The sequence below is a fragment of the Mytilus trossulus genome, chromosome 1 (genome assembly GCF_036588685.1).
Source record: "Mytilus trossulus isolate FHL-02 chromosome 1, PNRI_Mtr1.1.1.hap1, whole genome shotgun sequence".
Classification (NCBI taxonomy): domain Eukaryota; kingdom Metazoa; phylum Mollusca; class Bivalvia; order Mytilida; family Mytilidae; genus Mytilus; species Mytilus trossulus.
Window position 1 is genome coordinate 30944019 of NC_086373.1, and position 22602 is coordinate 30966620.

Consider the following 22602-nt stretch of genomic DNA (forward strand, 5'->3'; position numbering starts at 1 on the left):
AGGGGGGGTTCCAACCCCCCGGAACCCCCCCCTTGGATCCGCCACTGCAGTAAGTGAGGAGGACAACTACAGATGGATAGTATCATACTAACATAGTTAATCACTTTGATCCTTGGTAGAAGGATAAAACAACAAATAAATGAAATCAGTTGGAACTTTGTAGTTAGGAACATGACAGTAATTACTACTTGAGAACACATTGTTTTATGTGCAGTTACGTAACATAACATGTAGTCTTTTGAACTTGCACAACATGGAAGCAATAAACATTATACTGTAACATGCTGCCTTAACACTATAAACAAGACAGTTATCATTAAATCACATCAGCAATAAATCTGTAATAGTCATCAGAACTATCATTTGTCTCCATGTAACTTTGAATACAATTGTATTACCAGATGTAAAGATGACATGTAGGTGCAGATGTTTTGAACATGCCACTATCATTTAATTTTTCAGAGTTTGCAGTGTAACCATGACATTCCTAAGTAGTTTAGCTATATTTTCACTGTTGTGGACTGGTGTGTGCCTCTCAATTACAAAACGAAAGTGTAAGTTAATCAAACGAAAATAGTTATTTCAAATTACAAAAATATTTGCCTTTTTATTCGCCCGTCTTTTAGACAGGACGTATTATGGTATACCGTTGACCCTCCATCCGTCTGTCCGTCCATCCGTCGTCCACATTTCGGACAATAACTCAAAAACCCTTTCACCAATTTCCATGAAACTTAGGTGAATTGTTTATATCTATTGACGTAAGCTCCCTTTTGTTTTTTAATTTTATTTCAGATTTTAAGTTTTGGATTTATGGGGCTTTATTCATAAAAAAGGGGGATTTTCAACACTTCGAACAATAACTCAAAAAGGCTTTCACCAATGTCCATGAAACTTAAGTGAATTGTTTATATCTATTGACGTAAGCTCCCTTTTGTTTTTTATTTTATTTCAGATTTTAAGTTTTGGATTTTTGGGGCTTTATTCATAAAAAAGGGGGATTTTCAACACTTTGGACAATAACTCGAAAAGGCTTTCACCAATGTCCATGTCAGAAACTTTGGGGAATTGTTTATATCTTTTGATGTAAGCTCCCTTTCAATTTTTATAAATTTCAGATTTTAAGTTTTGGATTAATGGGGCTTTATTCATAAAAAAGGGGGATTTTTAACACTTCGGACAATAACTAAAAAAGTCTTTCACCAATGTCCATGAAACTTTGGTGAAATGTTTATATCTATTGATTTAAGCTCCCTTTCAATTTTTGTAAATTTCAGATTTTAAGTTTTGGATTTAGGGGGCTTTATTCCTAAAAAAAAAGGGTGATTTTTAACACTTCGGACAATAACTCAAAAAGGCTTTCACCAATGTCCATGAAACTTAAGTGAATTGTTTATATCTATTGATGTAAGCTCCCTTTTAATTTTTATAAATTTCAGATTTTAAGTTTTGGATTTATGGGGCTTTATTCATAAAAAAGGGGGGTTTTTAACACTTCGGACAATACCTCGAAAAGGCTTTCACCAATATCCATGAAACTTTGGTGAAATGTTTATATCTATTGATGTAAGCTCCCTTTCAATTTTTATAAATTTCAGATTGTACATTTCTGTGTTATGAATTTTTATGCTTAAAAAAGGGTGGATTTTCCAAATTTAGTCTATTTTATCTCATCTATAACTTTTATATAATGTATATGCCTTAATAAATATAAAAGTTATTTGGTACTCAGAAAGTGTGTTGTGAACAAAATAGAATGTATGGATGAAAAATTAAGACAACAAACTTAGTTAAATTTGAGGTAGCATTAATTTTTTTGTGCATTTTTATTTATTATTTGGGGGGGGGGGGTATTTGTCAGGGCTCACACTATTTCTAGTTGATCATATAAATTCATTTAAAGCACAAAAGACAAGTTAAAAGAGCAAAGGGCGTATCATGCCCTAAATGCAGCCCTTTATTGACTTATGTTGACCACCTAGATGTTGTGTTGAAGGTTATCAGTGTTCCATGCTTCTATATTTAAATTTAGAATACCTTTATTGAGTAATTTAAGCATTTTAAAAAAAATACCTATTTAATTAACTGAAAAAATAACTTGTTCAAGCAAGGCCCCTGACAGGTCATAGGCAAAACAACACTAAACAATACCATGAAATAAAATTGACAATGGAAATTGGGAATGTGTGAAAGAAACAACAACCCCGACCAAAGAGCAGAAAATAACCAAAGGCAACCATTGAGTCTTCAATGCAGCTAGAAAAGTCTGGCTTCAGCTGGCCCCTGAAAAAAAGGTGTACTATTTTAGTGAAAATGGATGTCACACAAAACTCTGAACAATACAAATGAACTACAATTAAAAAAACCAACAACATACAAAACAATCAAAGAACATGTACAGAGGCTCCAGACTTGGGACAGGCACAAAAATCCAGTCCTATGTCAGAATAGGTAATGATACATAAATTAACAAAGGACTACTTGCAGTTACTGACATGCCAGCTCAACACACTTAAAACAGTAAGAAGCCCAACAATGACAACACAAGCAAATTAAACATCAAATTATACTGTGACAGCGCAAGCCAAACAATATAATGACATCACATACACCATACAATATCATGACAACACTAAACAATATCATGACAACACTAAACAAAATAATGACATCACAAACACCATACAATATCATGACAACACTAAACAATATCATGACAACACTAAACAAAATAATGACATCACAAACACCATACAATATCATGACAACACTAAACAATATCATGACAACACTAAACAATATCATGACAACACTAAACAATATCATGACAACACTAAACAAAATAATGACATCACATACACCATACAATATCCTGACAACACTAAACAATATCATGATAACACTAAACAAAATCATAATGACATACACAAAACGCAATACCAACCTTAAACATTACAAAGAACATACAAAACTTATGTTTTCTTTCTTGCTCTGTATTTTTTATCTACATGTTATATTTTCACATGGTCTGAGACCTTGTATAACTTTAGAACCAAAGCCTGCCTATTGTTCCATGTATTTTTTATCAACATGTTATATTTTCAGATGGTAATCCACCTAGTATAACTTTAGAACCAAAGAAGGCCTATTGTTCCCTGCCTGCCTGTGATATAGGAGATACAGTGACTATCTACTTTAAAGTAGAGGAGAAAATTAAAATTACATGTAATGCCAGTGGACGACCTGATGTCACGTAAGTATCTCTGTTGGAAGTGTTGCTTGTGTTAAATTGGGATATTACTGTTCAAAATCTGTTTTACTGTAACTTAATTTACTATTATTTAAACCACTGTTGACACTGCTGCTGCCGCTGCTGTACAATTATCTCTTAAGAATGTTAAATGATTATATAACATAAAAAAGAGAGGATAGTAACTATATCTTGAGATGTATAAAGTAAAAACACAAAAATACTGAACTGAGGAAAATTCAAAAAGGAAAATCAAAAATCAAAAGTCCAAACACATCAAACAAATGGATAATAACTGTCATTTTCCTGACTTGAGATGTATATCCCTTTACTAATGAAAACATTTCTGAATCTTTCAATTCTGTTCTCTAACTTATGTTTTCCTCAACCAAAATTTATGAGACTTATACACAAAACTTATATCAACTTTTGTTATTTTATTTTGATAATAGCAATAATCTTGCAAAAACTGTGTTTATCATATGATGCCAATGTATGGGATAAAGGCTCCTTGAACTTAATCCAACATAAAGAAAGAGATACTGTCAAACATCATGTTTGGTTTGAAATAAAATAAGTTTGCTAACATTCACAAAATTGATCAATTGATTTATCTTTATAGAATTACTTATAAAGATATGTTTGTGGGATATGTCTATGAGCTGGCTTTAGTATATGATTGCAACCCTTTTTAAGATATTGCATATAGTCAGAAGGGGGTCAAGATATTGCATAGTCAGAAGGGATCAAGGCTGAAGGAAGCAATTCTCGCAATATTGTATTAATACATTGTGTACTTTGTGTGGTGAATGACTTAAAAGCTAAAATGTTCTTTTGTTTGCAGATATAAATGGACCAAAGATAATTTAGACTTTGATACAAATTCACCCAGAGTAAGTGTGGAAAATGGCATAGGAACTCTAAAAATAACTAATGCTTCTAAGGCAGACAATGGGATTTATCAGTGCTTTGCAACCAATACAAAGGGGACAGCACTCAGTAAGAAAGCTAATGTCGTAATGACAATTAACGATGTGTTCAAATCAGTGATTAGACCAGAAAAACGTGATGTCAATGAAGGGATGCCGTTATCATTAAAGTGTAAACAGCCTCATGTAGTCCCAAAACCTAGTGTATATTGGACCTTCATTGAGGAATATTCTACAGCAATACCTCCTAAAATTCCTAATGATAAAAGAGTTGCAATAGATTATGAAGGTAAGAATAAATAAAAACAGAAACATTTTATACAATACCAAGGAGATAGAGATACGAAGATGTGGTATGAGTGCCAATGAGACAACTCTACATCCAAGTCCCAATTTGTAAAAGTAAAACATTATAGGTCAAAGTTCAGTCTTCAACACAGAGCTTTGACTCACACAGAACAGCAAGCTATTTAGAGCCCCAAAAGATAGTTGACACTGTAGTGTAAAACCATTCAAACAGGAAAACTACAGTCAAATCTATATAAAAAACGAGAAACAAGAAACACTTGTGAGCCACACGAACATACAACTACTGAATATCAGGTTCCTGAAGCTTATAATGGATGTAAAAAATGACAAAACACCAATCAATAGAAATAATAACTAAATAATAATTTTAGTATAACTTTTATTTTAACTTTATACAAATAAAAATTGTTGTACTGACATTGATTAATACATTTATTAACTTTGACATTATTTATTATAAATAAGAAACTTTCCAAATTAATGAAATGATTGGTAAGTGTATAAAACAAAAATTGAAAAGTGAGCAATCTTCACAAATTTGATGTTACCAGTATGAATAAAATCAGTCTTTTGTAGTCAAAACATGTTTAACACAAACTTTCAATCCTGGTATACGTATCTAAGATGAGTTTATTTATTATAGTAGAAGACTTACGAGGCAATGATTCACCTGAGACCAAAAGAATTAAAAATAATCAACTTTAGGTAACCAAAGGCCTTTAAAATTGAGCAGAAGCCATACCACAAACTTATAGTAGGCTATAAAGGGCCTTGACTTGACAAAAAGTAGAACAATTTCGGACCGAAAAACCAACAAATTTATTTATGTAAAAACAATAAAGAAAAAAATATGATGCACAGCAGCCAATGACAACAATCTTATTACATGCCCCTAAGACAGTCACATGCAGAATGTGGCTGGGTAATAAAACGTGTTTGGCAAGTGATCAGCCCAGCCTAACCTGGGACATTGTTGTAACAGCACAATGACAATTAATAACAGGTTTATTTGCATGTTTATCGGAAATGATCTTGGGGTTATAATGTTGACTGTCTGTTTTTGGTGAATAAGTTTATAAATATTAAATCAGAGCAAGAACTATCATATGATGTATGACAGCTATGCTTTTCAATCATTAAATATTTATTTTACAGGAACTCTTCATTTTGCCAACGTAAAGAAAAGTGACGTTAAAGGAGAAGGAAAGTTTGTATGTAATATGCACAATGGTGTTTATCGTACGTCCAGTGAAGGAGAAGATAAAATAGTCAACGTAATATCAAGTGAGTCGAAGCATCTATTTAATTGTACTTAGATGGATCTGACTATTAGGGCTTCTTATTTTATGTTTTTGAAAGTCTTATTTTTCATTTGCTTTTCCTATAAAGTTTAATATGATTTTGTGCATGAATTTTATAGTACAAATTGTTATTTTGAATATATAGAAGTTATTGATTATGTTTTTTTTCTTCGTGAAAGTGGATATTTGTCTTTGAGCTTATTTGTAATAAAGGTATAATTGTTCTGATTTTAAAAGTGTTTGATTAAGTTTTGTAAATTTTCCTTCTAGGGGATATTTTTTAGGGAGATGGGTTTTTTGGGGGGGGAAAAAGTTATTTGCAACTTGACCGTATTTCTGGATTTCCATATAATGATGTTTTATAGACGGAAAAACTTAAAACCTACATAAATATGTCAAAAGTAGTTTTCAGCCTCAAAGCTGGTGTCACTATAGAAAATTTCAACTTACAAAAGCAAATTGTTTTTAAGTGTTAATTGTGTTTAGATTTAATCAAAATTTTATGAAAAATATATTGTTTAATATGTAGTCCCTTGTAACTTAAAAGGAAAATGGGCTACACATAAATTTATATCATAGTATGATGAGTTTTCTGTGTTGTTGGGTTGCTATCTCATTGATGTAACCAAACATTTCATTTTGTAGACATTTGATATTGTGAAATATTGCTCTTTTCTGTTCAGATGCTTGACATTTTTTTCATCGTGTTAGGCAAATGGTAAAATTAAATAATTTGTCTGCCAGTCATTTTTTAAAGGTTTTTTTTTTTTTTTATAATAAAAGAAAAATGTAAGCCATTTGTTGTGAAAATTTTAGTAGGGCCATTTTTTTTTCTATAGGTGTGAAGTACAATAAAACAATTGAAGACCTTATGAATTAGAAATTTATTGTTTCAGAATAGAAATCATCATGGGTAAACTCATTGTTAGTAAATAAGAATCAAACTACACTATTGGTTGAAAATATATTGTTTAGGATGTAGTTAACCTATCACTGACTGTTTTGGTGTAAGCTTTTGAAAATATTACCTAGAATGCATTAGATTTTGAAATGGGGAAGCTTTCAAAGTATATTTTTTGTGTTTATATATTGACTGGTATATTTATTGTTTTGACAGGTTCAGCAGGTATGATGTATCACTTTGGTTCTCTCTAACAACCAGTAATGTCCATGTATTTAAAAAAAAAAAATCGTTTTTGTTTTCTGTCTTGATCTTTTTCCAGTTGAATCCGTAACCATATATGATGTACCATCTTTAATCAATGTTTTCTTCCTCTTCAAAAATCAAATTGCTCATATGATGTTTCTTTTTGTGAAATTGTAAATCTAATAAAACTGATTTAAAACTTTTTTGAAATATTCTTTTATAGTAGATTTTCCATGTTTAAAAATGACATGAGTCTGAAAATGATCTGACTTTTTTCTGAATTTTTATAATTGCTATCATTTATTTATTATTTTTTTTTAAATATGGTTACTCTAAATCTTGATTCTTATATTTGCTAAGATAATGACATGAATTGCTAAGATAATGACATGAAAATAGAATATTCTTAAATTAATCTAATGAAAATACATGGACATATTTGTTAACCCTTGAAATGATGCAGTTTTAGTATTTCCAGTATACTTTACCATAAATAATCTTAAAACATTAGTTATTCATCCGTAAAAATACAATTTTGAACCTATTTTAGATGATTTGATTGCATAGAAATTACATTGATTTTGACTTCAGATTTTTTTTTTGTGTAGGGAATACTAAAGCTGCATATGGTATTGATTTTAAGCTAGTTGATTAACCTGATATGTAGCATTAACTGTATAGGACGCTAACTACCAGTTCTAACATGCAAGCTCAAGGTGGAGTTTGAAATTGTTTTCCATTGTACTTAGCATGTATTGTTCATGAATATTTTAAAACATGCTTTAACGTTTAGCTTTCAGATTTAAGAAAATAAGTATATGTTTTACATGATTTAGTTTAAAATTAAAAAGAATAGGTGCAGTATGGGTCAGGTTTGGCCCCCAACATTATTTTCATTATTGCACCATAAAAAGTGTTTCAATTTGATGCATATATACATGTGATAAGTGAAATTGAATGACTTTTTCAAGGTTTTCTTATAAAACTTTAACAAATAATATATAAAAGGGGGATGAAAGATACCAAAGGGACAGTCAAACTCATAAATCTAAAACAAACTGACAACGCCATGGCTAAAAATGAAAAAGACAAACAGACAAACAATAGTATCTTATCTTATCTAGTACACATGTCACAACATAGAAAACCAAAGAATAAACAACACGAACCCCACCAAAAACTAGTGGTGATCTCAGGTGCTCCGGAAGGGTAAGCAGATCCTGCTCCACTGTGGCACCCGTCAACACACCAAAATGGTTAGAAATAAAGAGAGAATGATGAAAGTTTAGATGAAAGCTTACTTAGGATCTGACCATCTGTTACTCTGCTTAATTAAATGCACTTTATATTGCTTTAAAAAATATGGACAGGAATTTTATATGCACATTGCTTTATCCCCCATCCTGTTTGGTTTACTAATGTTTTGCTTTGAAAAGGAATACTGCTATAGCATTAAAACATTCACATTTTTTGTTTTCTCTAGAATGAACACCAACTTTTATGTACCATGTTCACTTCAACCTTTTAGCTTTCATGCTATCTTCTTGAAGTTATTTCTGTGTAGATGCTGTTACATATCATTATGATGCCCTTCTTACCTATCATTATTTAGCTAACAAGTTTATATGATACTTACTTATAATAATTGCTTTACTGTGGTATGCATTTTTTCATACATTTCATATTTATTTTTATCTACAGATTGAATTTTGCTCTCTTGACCTGCTTCAGCACTAGCAACTCATACTTTACAATGTAGCAGTTGTTCATGAATAAAATTCTTACTAAATAGTATTTTTTGCTGTCTCTTCTTTTTCTAAAACTATGATATTATTTATATACATTTACAGTCGATTGCTTTGAGTGTGTAGGTAAAGGTAATATCTTTGGTTAGCTTGCTTGCTAGCTGAACCGTGAAGTCAATATCATTATTAGGTAAGGTATACTACCCTTCTTTCGAAGTAGCCAATTCCTACGGACAGATAGATTGATTATCTATCAGACTAGTTGACTCTTCAAGGAGGGCAGTTTACCTGACCTAATAATGACTTCATGGTTCAGCAAATAAGCAAGCTAACCCATGATATTACCTTTACCTACACATTCAATGTAATAGGCTGTAAATGTCCTGTTTTCTTCTGATTCTGTGTTTAACAAGTGAAGCACTGTTGAGTGTCCCCAAAGCAATTGAAAAAAAATGTTTTATTTGTCAACTCGACATGTTAACCCTCCCATACATATGATTTCCATTATGTCTGAAATTTTACAATGTCATATTTAGTATTTCATTTTCCATTTGCTATGTTTATTTATCAAATGGTAGCACCTCTTCTTTGGTACTGTTTTAAAAAAAGGAAGAAGTTTTAGGACATTTGAATGTTAAAGTTGAGTCAGTATAAAATATCCTATTCTAATACAATTAGTTTGTAACAATAATTTCCATTGGACTTCGACAAATATTGTTAGATGTCACATTCTACTTGTCTGTAACTAAAGAATGCAGCTGTTTTTAATTCCATTTTTATGCCCCTGCTATATATAGCCTAGGGGGCTTTACCCTTGTATTTCTGTACAAATTGGTTTCCATTCCTTTGGTTTGCCTCATACAAATGTTACAAAACTGATTCGCAATGCTTATTATACCCCATGCAACAAAGTTGCGGAGGGTATATTGTTTTTGACTGGTCTGTCCGTCAGTCAGTCAGTCCTGTTCTTGTCATCTCAACTCCTCTGAAACCAAACAACAGAAAGCTTAGCCTTTGTAAAACTTGCATTATGTATATCTCATGTTTAACAGATGCAATCATGTGATCATACATGTTTTCACAAGGTTCATCGCCATTGTTTGTTTTTTTCTAATTTTGACAATACTGTTTTAAACTTTGATAGTGGAATATGAAACAATTTTATCTGATTGTATTTGCTTCAACATTTTAATAACTATTTAAACTAAAGAAGAAGTGCTCCTCATGTGATAAAAATATGTCAGTGGTATATATTGTTTTGTGTCTACCAGCTAATTTGACATTGTATGGACATGCTAGATCAGCATGCTTTGCATGTGTTTTGTCTTTAGACAAAGAAAGTTATAGCCATAAATCATTGACTAATCATTAGATGTTGATAAAAAATCAAATAGGATTTTGTTATATAAAGTGTGATTATAGTCATGTTATATTTCAGAATTTTAAGAAAATGTTTTGTATTTTCTAGGTGAATCAGTAAATGGAGTGTCGTTACTATGGCGATCAGATGCTACTGTTTTGGGTTTGAAGAATGGAGAAGCCAAATTTATGTGTATCTTTGCTGGAAAGTAAGTCAAAGTATTAGGAATATTGTATACACAAATTGGTTTAATACTGTTAAGGCACGGGCCAAAATTTGCTGTGATATTTTTCTTTTAGGGTCATGTTATATGTAAGATGCTCAATATAACTTGAAATAATGGTCAAAACATAGTGCTGTGTGGCATATTTTCAAACTGTATATCTCTGTATTACGTTCTGCTTCTCTTTAAGTATGCAGAAATTGATTTGGCCACTTTCTATAAAATTGAGAATGAAAATGGGAAATGTATCAAAGACTAAACAACCTGACAACAGCAGAAGGTCACCAACAGGTCTTCAATGCAGCAAGAAATTCCCACACCCAGAGGCCTCCTTCAGCTGGCCCAAAAAAAAATATATATACTAGTTCAGTGATAATGAACGCCATACTAAAATCCAAATTAAACACAAGAAACAAAAATTAAAAATAAAACAAGACTAACAAAGGCCAGAGGCTCCTGACTTGGGACAGGCGAAAAAATGCAGCGGAGTTAAATTTGTTTGTAATAGAGAGATAGTATTTGGGAACCAGTACAGTAAACAAAATCAAAATATTTTTGAATATTATATATCTCCCACAAAGAATTATAGTTTGTGAAACAGGTGTATTTAGTGCTACCTTAAGCCCTTTCTTGTTTACTGTTAAGGTTAACATACAATGTATTGCTAAGGTTTTAAAACAGCAATACCTCTTTCAAACCTTCATTGCATTTTAGGAAACTTTTACAATGACAAGCTTCCATCTGGAAAAGAACAAAAAATACTTTTTTATATATATTTTATCATACCTGTCAACCTCTGAAAATGAAAAGTCAGGTCATGACCTGCATTGAGAAAAAAAATCTCAGGTCATAACGCGTACGACATTTTGCGGGCTCAATTGAAGAACAAAAATATGTTTCCATATAATTTATTTAGTCAATATGTATATAAAACAGTTAGAACATGTATACAAGTTTATTTCAGACTATTGTTATATTCCATAGTAGCAGACTTGGCATTCTTTAAAAGAACTGCACTTGGTTTCAGTTCATAGCAATGCAAATGTGTATTCATTTTACAAGAAAGAAGAGCACACAGTGTATCCTTATTAAGATCAGCCCTAAACTCTGTAGCTATTTTCTTTACTAAAGAAAATGCCCTCTCACTGTCTGCATTGCTGTTTGGCAAAACCAGTAATGTTTTAGCAAGTTTTGACAAAACAAAAAATCTTGGCTTGTTAAGAAAAATGTCATGCAACTTGGACATTTCTCCCCAAAATGTACCAATGTCAGTTTCAGGGGAAGTGCAAAGTGGAAGTTCATCTAATGGGGTCAACTGATAGTCACTGAACTCATCTTGTAGCTTGTTGAAAATATCGTTACGTAGCTCAGGTAAACAAGTCCTACATTTTGACTTTTGGTTACATTGAAAAAGACCGATAAAACCGAAGGTCGTATTACTTCTAAATACCGGAAACAATTCCGGTCAGAAATCCGGGTGAAACGGGTAATGTTAGAAATTCCCGGGACCCGCCGGGTAAAGAAAAACTCCCGGGTGAGAGGTGAAAATAACGGGTGTCGCCCGCAAAAAACGGGTGAGTTGACAGGTATGATTTTATACACTGGCTCTTTGTGGTTAATGATTATAAAAATTGAATAACTTGCAAAACCTTCATTAAATTTGACAAACATGGACAGAAGCTTCCTCCTTATCTAGAGATAGCACTTTGATCAAAATATACTGAAATTGCTCAACATGGCTATATATAAAAAAGACGATGTTGTATGATTGCCAATGAGACAACTCTTCACAAGAGACCAAAGGACCCAGAAATTAACAACTATAGGTCACGGTAAGGCTTTCAACTTTGAGTGAAGACTGTATGGCATAGTCAGCTTTAATAGACCCATAAATGACAAATCTAAAATTAGCAGTTTATAAAGCGAGCCATTGGTATATGTCTTTTAATCAATCATACTATACATTGTTGGTGTTTATTTCAGAGCAACACCAGATATAGTATGGACAAGAAAGGGAGGTATGAAATTGAACAGCAGAATGAAGGTCTCTGAACATGGACAAGAATTGATTATAGAACACCTTGAGTTTGCAGATAAAGGAGAATATGAATGTAGTGCTACCAATGATGTGACGTCTACACCAGTTGTTGCCACTTTTACACTACAAGTAGAAGGTATAATTTATATTAGCTCTATTTTACGAAACTTTCCTTTGATCTTACTGTGATCTTACTGACTAACTGATAATTTCCTTTATCGTCATTCCCTACACCTATATCACCGGGCTGCTCTGTTGCTCCGTTATTCTTGTATCAAGGCTTCAAAACAAAACATTATCAGCACAATGTGAGAGGAGAAGTTATCCGCATGGTCACAGTAGGAGAGGAGACATTATCAAGCTTGATTTAGTCAAGTGTAAAACTGTATTAGAAAGAGGGAAAAGACCAGTAATAGAACAATAAAAAGATAATCAGGTTTTCTTCGTATAGATATCGTAAAATATCAGCTGCTTGACACACTTCGCTGTGCTCTCTCGCCAAAAGGTTCACATTGTGACTCCTGGCTGATATTTTACGATATCAATTTGTAGAAAACCCGATAATCTATACTTCTCAGCACAGAAGAGTGATATGAAAAAATGCAACTAAGTGTGCACATGTCGTTGTCAATGAATTAACAACATAATTATATGTAACATAGCAATACATGGATTATCCTTGGTCATCCCAACTCATTATAAGTTATATGGTTCGCTACTGACCATAGGGGGTGAGGCCTGAGGCTGAGTCCCCTATAAATTTATTTCACCCTCTATGGATCTGTAGGGGGTCAGTAGTTAACCGTTAAAGGAATTTATCTGAAGCTGGACCTTTTCTGCGGCGTTTTGTTGAAAAATAAACAATGAAACACAACAACATTAATAGATGACATCGCCATTAACGCGTCATGAACCCCATATGAAACTTACTAACCCCATACGGTCTCATATGGGGTCACCACGTGACAGCGTTTAACCAATCACAACCTGATAATTCATCTGTGGTCCGATAATTACTTTTTTCACTTTCACTGTACCAGCTCAAGAGGTAAAACCAATCTCGTTTAGATAACCAACAATAATTTATAATCATTATTTTACATTAATGAAAGTTGACATTATACAGATATAGCAGATGGTTTACTGTATTCAGTGTGTACGCCCATCCATCTTTTTGTTTTTCTCTCTGCGACTTTCTTTACATATTATTAAGCCTCTATTTATTTAGGAATGGTTTGATATTAAGTGCAACTTCACAATGTTATGTTAAGTATAAAAAAGAAGATGTGGTATGATTGCCAATGAGACAACTATCCACAAAAGACCAAAATGACAGAAACATTAACAACTATAGGTAAACGTATGGCCTTCAACAATGAGCAAAGCCCATACCACATAGTCAGCTATAAAAGGCCCCAATAAGACAATGTAAAACAATTCAAACGAGAAAACTAACGGCCTCATTTATGTAAAAAAATGAACGAAAAACAAATATGTAACACATATAAAACAAATGACGACCACTGAATTACAGGCTCCTGACTTGGGACAGGCACATACATAAATAATGTGGCGGGGTTAAATATGTTAGCGGGATCCCAACCCTCCCCTAACCTGGGACAGTGGTATAACAGTACAACATAAGAACGAACTATAAAAATCAGTTGAAAAAGGCTTAACTCATCAGATGGACAAAAAATACAAGTGGAACACTTCCTATGCTACACATCAAGCATGATTTATTTCTTTAATATCTATTAATCAGTTTGGGTATACTTTTAGTAGCAATTTTACCTGACCATATCGGGAAATAGGTATTTAGTCGGATCTTAACACATACTTGTGATTTGGTTTAAACCGGTTTTGCTATAAATATACGGAGAAATGTCGAAATGTTCAGGCCTTAATTAAATCCGTATTTCGGTAGGATGGTGCAAGCATACGATTTTTATTGCGTCTTATACTTTGAGAAGCGAATAATCTTTAACTACTTTATTCAAATATTGTTTTTATAACTACTTTATTCAAATATTGTGTAAAAACATTAATTTTGAGCTTTGAAAGTCAAGTGACTCGATCATTTTCCTGAGGAAGTTTTAAAAAATTGCAAAGAAATATTTTTACAGTGGGTTAGCTTTCATTAGTCTTCACTATCTATAGATTAACAACTTTTGGTTATATTTATAATTTAGAATCATCATTGAAGGTGGAGCACGATTGCACAGTTAATTAATTCTATTGATGTGCCATTTGTATGCAAGAGTGACATTCCGTTGTATTATGTGCCAATTCGAAAAAGTTATGCGAGTATTCTCTCCCCTTAACAGGTTCATTATTTTATAATTAAGTTTACATTTCTGATATAATTTTAAATAATTACAAAATGTATACATTCAATATATTTCAGTTTTTGTTATTGGTGTATCAAAAACATTGATGTACGAATATAATTTCATAAATTTGAAACGTTTAAAATGATTACATACCAATATAAAGAACCTTTCATCATTTTTGAAAAAGACTATGAACAAAATATGAATAACTTATCTTCTCTTCATGATAGATTGATTGGCAAATGAATAATGATAAAAAAAAAAAAAAAGATTGGCAAATGAATGTTATCTAATGGTAATCACAGAAAGGGACCGGCGAGCAATTTTTAATTATAGCTTATTCAACCTTAAAATAATTTTCCACTATAAACAAATGTTACTTTATACAAATATAAGGACTTAGTTAGCTAAATCTACAAATTTTATTAGATATTATGATTTTTTATTGCAATAGATTAAAATGCTACTTTTAGTACACCCTTTGTTACATAGAACTTAATTTTATTCATCGGATACAAATTTTCTTATGATTACGTTTGTATATGTGACCGTGAACAATGAAATTTAAAGTTTGACAAAGAACAAATATATAGACTTGAATGCAGACCTTGACAAAACCATGAAGTTAAATATTAACAAACATGTTAGTTATCATAAATCAACGAAAATTTGTATCTATGAAAATAAATGAATCCTTATTTATGATGTTAACTGCAATCTAATAAACCTTGATTGGCAAAATGATGATCATGTGACAATGTTGGACTGCTTTTTAATTATTTGTATGTTTACAGCCAGACCCTATTTTGTGAAGGAACCAAAAGATGTTGTAATAGGGGTAGAAGAGGATGCTGAATTCTTATGTATGGTAGAAGGTATTCCAGCTCCTGATGTCAATTGGTTCATCAATGGTCAACCTATCAATGGTAGGATCTTAATACTACCTGCCAACTGTCACTATTTGAGGGGGATTTCCCCCATGGAGGCTCCCAAATTGAAATTTTGAAAGAGCAATTTTATCCCCAATTTGAACAAAACAATTAATTTTACAATGACATTAGGCTTATAAAAGTATGAAGAAGCCAAAAAAACAACATAAAAATGTATTTGAAGGCCCCCTTGAAGTTTTTTAAGACTATGACAGCCATCTTGCACGTAAAATCCCCATGGGCATTTTGAAAAGTTGGCAGTATTAAGTTAATACTAAATATTCATTTGACTTCTTTGACATGTTTCATTTATTGTTTTGATTTAATTCAGATATTTCTTAATCAAATTCAAAAGTACTGTTAATTCTGAAATAATTGTGTGCATTTATTGTGATATTTTAAAGGTTGGACAAAAATAATATCAGTAATTGCCTTTTCAGGAAAATCTGCACACAGTTGTATGTATCAGATATCTGAATGGGAGTTCTAATTATTTTGATACTCACCAAATTGCATTATTCTCAATAATAAAAACCTCACAATAATCTCTGATCGTAATTGATGTTAAGGATTCAAACGGGCAAAATATGAATGCATTGTTAGAAGGGGCACACAAATATTTTATCATTGCTTAAAATAATCCGTTTTATGTATACAGAGGCACCTCCAAACCCTAGAAGAACAATTCAGAAAGACCGTCTGGTATTCAAGAACGTAACAGACGGAGATTCACAAGTTATCCAATGTAAAGCTTCTAACATACATGGATCATTGATGGCAGATGTCTACCTGAATGTGTTAGGTAAGTCAAACTTACTATCTGATAACAAATAGCTCAGACTGAAATATTCAATAGTACTGTAAACGGTACACATTATTTCATAGGTATCAAGTTTTGTGGATTTAGGGACAAAAATATAGATATGGAGTAGATTGAGTTTTGTTAAACCCTGAAAAAATGAAATTATCGGAAATCAAAAAACATCCTTCTAAATGAATTACACCAGATTATGATGAATCAAGAGTTATATCAACACATAGATATAGGAAGCTTATAGAAGTTGAATATCGAAGATTTTTTTATTATAATCTTTAAATATCTATATTCCATATTTCCATGACAAATAAACATAAATGTTATTCAGCACTCTTTGTTGCTTTTGATTGCCTTTTTTATAGAACTTCAATGTTTACATGTTATGTTTAAACTTTCGCGATGAAGTGCGTTTCTAACCATTAAAACTATCTTATATCGATACTGTTTTGTTTTTGTTTCTCACTTTGAGTTGTATTTTCTTTTTGAACATATATTTACTACTGTTGTTTCAACCATGCATGTGACGGTTTTTTTTTAATCTCGAATTTCAAACAATAACATTACCCGAATAGATATAGGAAGATGTGATGTGGTGTGAGTGCCAATGAGACAACTCTCCATCCAAGTAACAATATAATAGTAAACCATTATAGGTTAAAGTACGGCCTTCAACACGGAGCCTTGGCTCACACCGAACAACAATCTATAAAGGGCCCCAAAATTACTAGTGTAAAACCATTCAAACGGGAAAACCAATGGTCTAATCTATATAAACAAAACAAGAAACGAGAAACACATTTATATATTACATAAACAAACGACAACTACTGTACATCAGATTCCAGACTTAGGACAGGTGCAAACATTTGCAGCGGGATTAAACATTTTAGTGGATCCAAACCTTCTCCCTTTTTCTGAAACAATAGCATAACATCACAACATAGAAAAACACACCATAAAATATCAATTGGCAGACTTAACTCAATCAAAAAACGTATGATTACACAATGAACGAATAAATTTGATCTGCGATATCTGAATACAAATGCACAGTTAATTTTAAATATTAGAGACAAACATTCATGACCAACAAGCTAACAAACAAATTCAGACAAAGGCATGGCAGGACATCACTGAGAAATATTTAACCAATCAAAATTCACTTTAGAAAAAAAACCGGTTTTAAACAAAAAAATTATAATCTTGAAGTTTATACAAATGGAGTAAGAATAAGTGAAAAATTGAAGATATTACAAATAATTAAAGCTGGTGTACAGACAAGATCCATATAAATAAAAAATAACAAAAAAGCATTATAAACAGTATCAACAGGTCGAATTAACAAGAAAATACGATTTGAGAGTACTCACAGTTACATGTTCACTAAAACAATTAATTGTTTTTTGTCGTAAAAGAATTTCATAATGTGTAAGCACTTATAAGGCACATTTTTATGGATGATATCAAATAATTTCACATAAGTATGAATTTGACTTGTTTTGCATTAGTTCAGTATGGTATTATTTATGTAATAAGAATGGGGATATTAAAAAAGAAAATGCTTGATCAGTTTCAATATGCCACAATAATATTTGTTTACTTAAGTCATCTATTATGTCAAAGGGAGATTAATTATGATTTACTGAATAACCACAAAATTAGGTGTTGTTTGACATGTAAGATTGATCTGTGATGGGTAAACAGATATTTCCCTAAGAGAATTGATAAATTGCTGATAATATAATAAATATTGCTTGTACGTTTATTTACTAATCATTATAAAATTTTCAACAGCGTTAAAAGCATTAGTAACCGATGGTCCTGGAAAAGTGAAAGTTGCTGAAGGAAATTCTGTCACACTGAAATGTGAACATAATGGTAAACCTGATCCAGCACTGAAATGGATGAAAAACAATGTACAGCCTCTAAACACGGATAGATATGAATTTACTCACAATACTATCTTGATAAAGGTAAATTGTTGTCAAATACAGATAGATAGGACTTTACTCACAGTACTGTCTTGATAAAGGTAAGCCCCTTAACACAGATAGATATGATTTTACTCACAATACTGTCTTAATAAAGGTAAATTGTTGTCAAATACAGATAGATATGAATTTACTCACAATACTGTCTTGATAAAGGTAAATTGTTGTCAAATACAGATAGATAGGACTTTACTCACAATACTGTCTTGATAAAGGTAAGCCCCTTAACACAGATAGATATGATTTTACTCACAATACTGTCTTGATAAAGGTAAATTGTTGTCAAATACAGATAGATATGAATTTACTCACAATACTGTCTTGATAAAGGTAAATTCTTGTCAAATACAGATAGATATGAATTTACTCACAATACTGTCTTGATAAAGGTAAATTGTTGTCAAATACAGAGAGATATGAATTTACTCACAATACTGTCTTGATAAAGGTAAATTTATGTCAAATACAGAGAGATATGAACTTACTCACAATACTGTCTTGATAAAGGTAAATTGTTGTCAAATACAGATAGATAGGACTTTACTCACAATACTGTCTTGATAAAGGTAAATTGGTCAAATACAGATAGATATGAATTTACTCACAATACTGTCTTGATAAAGGTAAATTGTTGTCATATAGTCTAATACAATATCATGACATGAAAAAAATCACTTCTGATCATAGTTATTACATATTTCATGTTTTTATAAAAAAAAAAGACACACATTAGGAATGTATTGATGAAGCCTCATTATATATAATCTTGATCAAAAGTGTGGAAGTCCACAAAAATCAAACCTTTTATATAAAACCATAAGGGCCTGCAGAACAGGCATAACCAATTATGATCAACTTTGAACCATGATTTTAAAACCATCACATAAATGCTTAAACTAAAAACTGGAAACAATGACAAAATGTAATTTGAATTTGAACTTTATTTTTACAGAATGTTCTGAAGAAAGATAATGGTAAATACACCTGTATATCCTCCAATAGATTTGGTAGTGACAACAAAACAGGGGAACTTATAGTTAGAAGTAAGTACTCGCTGGACTAAGTTTTAAGATTAAATGAGTAGAAGTTCTGCATCAGATGTATAGATACTAAGCCACATCTGATTGCAATTCGTATTTTAAATTGGATGCCTCAGCAACATCACATATATCTTTCATCAAAGCAATATATAGGTCAACGTAAAATTGAGAATGGAAATGGGGACCAAGGAGAAAACAGCCCAAGGCCACCAATGTATCTTCAACACACAATAAAATCCCACACACAGAGGTAGACTTCAGATGGCTCCTTCATGTTTATCTTATAGTTATCTTTCATTTCAAATGTTGAATATAATAAGTTTTAATCATTTTACATTATGATTTTGTTACATTGAATAATGAATATAATGGTTCACATAAATTAACATAAATACTATACAGTACATTTTACCATATCAAACAGCAACAGCAAAATCTCTTAGAAAATGATATCTACAAATAACGATAATCATCAATAAACGATACACACGTCATTATCTAAATTCCTATATTAGATATCAGAAATGTGGTATGAGTGCCAATGAAACAACTCGCCGTCCATGTCACAATGTAAAAAAGTAAACAGTTATAGGTCTAATAGGGTTGTTTACATAGAGCCTAGGCTCACACTGAACAGTAAGCTATTAGGGGTCCCAAAATGACTAGTGTAAAACAATTCAAACTGGTAAATCTATATAAAATTAAAACTGATATTGCATTAAAAAGATATTTTACATGGACTTGACTTCTTCAATTCAGAAAAAACTAAAGTGACTCTGAGACCAGTTGAAAGAAGTCTTGCATATGGAGAAGGTGCAATTTTTAATTGTCTGGCTACTAGTGACCCATCTGAACAGCAATTCTTAGAAAAATTATGGTACAAAAATGGAGAGCGTATAAATAACAACGATGATGATGGCAACATACAAATCCTCGAGAATGGGGACACTCTGTCGATTGTTAAAACTAGTAGTAAAGATTCAGCTAATTATTCATGTGTCGCTGATAACAAAGTAGATTCAGACACTGGTATAAGTCAGCTCAAGGTCAAAGGTGAGTTTTATTCCTGTGAGGGCTGTTTCAAAAAAATTTCAGGTAGGGGGACACAGACAAAGACATAGTTGTCTAATGATTTCATAAGAAAGATAAGTACATGTATAATGAATTTTGTCAAGCCTGCTACTTTGAGGGGGGATAGGACCCTTATCGGGACTCCAGTGTTTGGGTGTTTTTCAGCTCAAGATTTTAGGATTTACCATTTCTGGATCCGGGAATTTTTTCGAATTTCAGGCCCTCAGGATTTTGTATTTTTTAGCCAGGGATTTCGGGATCAGCTGTTTTTTAATCCGGGATTTCGGGATCAGGACCCCTCCTACCCTTCTCTACTTTTGTTGCATAAGCCAGACATAGTGATCCTACATTCTGTCAGCGGCAGCGGCCACAAATATTCCCTCTGTGATTAAAGTTTTTTGAAATTTTAATAAATTTCTTAATCTGTTCTGGATTTCTACCAAACTTGGACAGAAGCTTGTTAATGATCATAAGATAATATCCAAAAGAAAATTAAAAAAAAATATAACTATTTATCTGTATTTTACTTATAAATGGACATAGTTTTTCTGCCTGTTAACATAATATTCACTCTGCGGTTAAAGTTTTTAAATATAAAAAACTTTTTTGTACAATTACAATTAATGACATGCTTATATTTAATCCATGTGTATGTTATTGTTAACATAACATTCACTCTGCAGTTAAAGTTTTTTTAAATATAAAAAACTTTTTTGTACAATTGCAATTAATGATATGCTTATATTTAATTCATGTGTATGTTATTGTTTACAGCGCCACCAGATCCACCAAAAGACCTGACTATCAAAACATGTGGTAATCTAAAGGTGACATTATTTTGGAGACCTGGATTTGACAACTATATGCCAATTTCAAATTATGTCATTTTTTCCAAGACCAATTACGACAATGCTTATAAAAAGATAAATGAAACTATAGGTACTGTGAATGAATATGAACAGAAACTATCTGCCTTTGCTAACTACACATTCCAAATCAAAGCCAGAAACCAGCTAGGAGAAAGTGTATTTTCTAACATCACACCCATATGTTCTACAAAAGCTGCTCTTCCTGAACAACATCCAACTAATGTGAGGATTGTAGAAAACATGACAGGAAAACTAGTTATTGAATGGGATGTAAGTATACTACAATCTTTAAGATAACTAACCATTATGGTCCATAGGGTATCAATTTTAGTTGATTTCCACGGTTAAAATGAACAACAAATTTAAATCTTTAGCAAATTTACTATAGTCTTGTATGAGATTTCAGAAAAAAAACTAAGAAACTAAATATCCACATGATCCATGAAAATATCTACTTTTCCTCAATTATCCAAAATTGAAACCCAGGAGAATGGCATGTTTCACAGTATTTAAAACTTTATTGTACCCCTTGCAATGTGGTGAGGGGATATAGAAATACCAGGCGTCAGCTTGTGTGTCTATAAAAAAGTGTGTTTTTTTTTAGTTACTAATGATAACTGAATAAGCTATGGCATGATTGACAATAGGACATTTGTCCACACAAGATCAAAGAACAAGATGTAAACAACTACAGTTCAATGTACCACCTTCAACAATGAGCAAAACTCAAACTGTATAGTAAGCCAAAAAATGCACCAGTATAACAAAATGTAAAGCAGTTCAAAAGAGAAAACCTACAATTGAAAAAAAAACTGTCTGAATTATAATTAAAATGTTTATGTTTCTTTAAAAATAGCCAGTTGAACCTATTGACCAAAATGGACCAGATTTCAAGTATGTGATAATTACACAAGATAAAGCTGGGAATAAAAAATCATATGAGGTAACAGACTGGAAGACTACCAGGAAGGAAATTGATGTGAATAATATATATAAAGAGTATAAAGTACAAGTGAAAGCAGTGAACAGTAAAGGAGAAGCAGCAATACCACCTTTGGTATACACAGGACATTCTGGAATGGGAGGTAAAATTCTTAAGGCTAATTGGTAAATAAGGTCAAGGTTTTACTGAACTTTATACCTAAAACACACATTTTTCATATAGGTTAGTTTTGGATAATTTAAAGAATTGACTAAATTATTATTTTTATAATATAAAACTTATAAGTTCTTATTCATGCAAGTAAAAC

General features: G+C 31.8%; 1 protein-coding gene across 1 annotated transcript in view; it reads left to right on the top strand.

Annotated features, from left to right (window-relative positions):
- Positions 1-22602, top strand: part of LOC134711995 (neurofascin-like) — a 95989-nt gene that overhangs the window by 42260 nt on the left and 31127 nt on the right. The window contains exons 6-19 of the mRNA XM_063573113.1: positions 463-554; positions 3106-3253; positions 4095-4468; positions 5644-5772; positions 10150-10249; positions 12248-12438; positions 15430-15561; positions 16223-16366; positions 18176-18354; positions 18939-18995; positions 19325-19415; positions 20172-20465; positions 21258-21622; positions 22209-22437. Coding sequence (XP_063429183.1) covers positions 479-554; positions 3106-3253; positions 4095-4468; positions 5644-5772; positions 10150-10249; positions 12248-12438; positions 15430-15561; positions 16223-16366; positions 18176-18354; positions 18939-18995; positions 19325-19415; positions 20172-20465; positions 21258-21622; positions 22209-22437 — 2509 coding nt within the window. The 5' untranslated portion in view covers positions 463-478. The remainder of the gene's footprint in view (positions 1-462; positions 555-3105; positions 3254-4094; positions 4469-5643; positions 5773-10149; positions 10250-12247; positions 12439-15429; positions 15562-16222; positions 16367-18175; positions 18355-18938; positions 18996-19324; positions 19416-20171; positions 20466-21257; positions 21623-22208; positions 22438-22602) is intronic.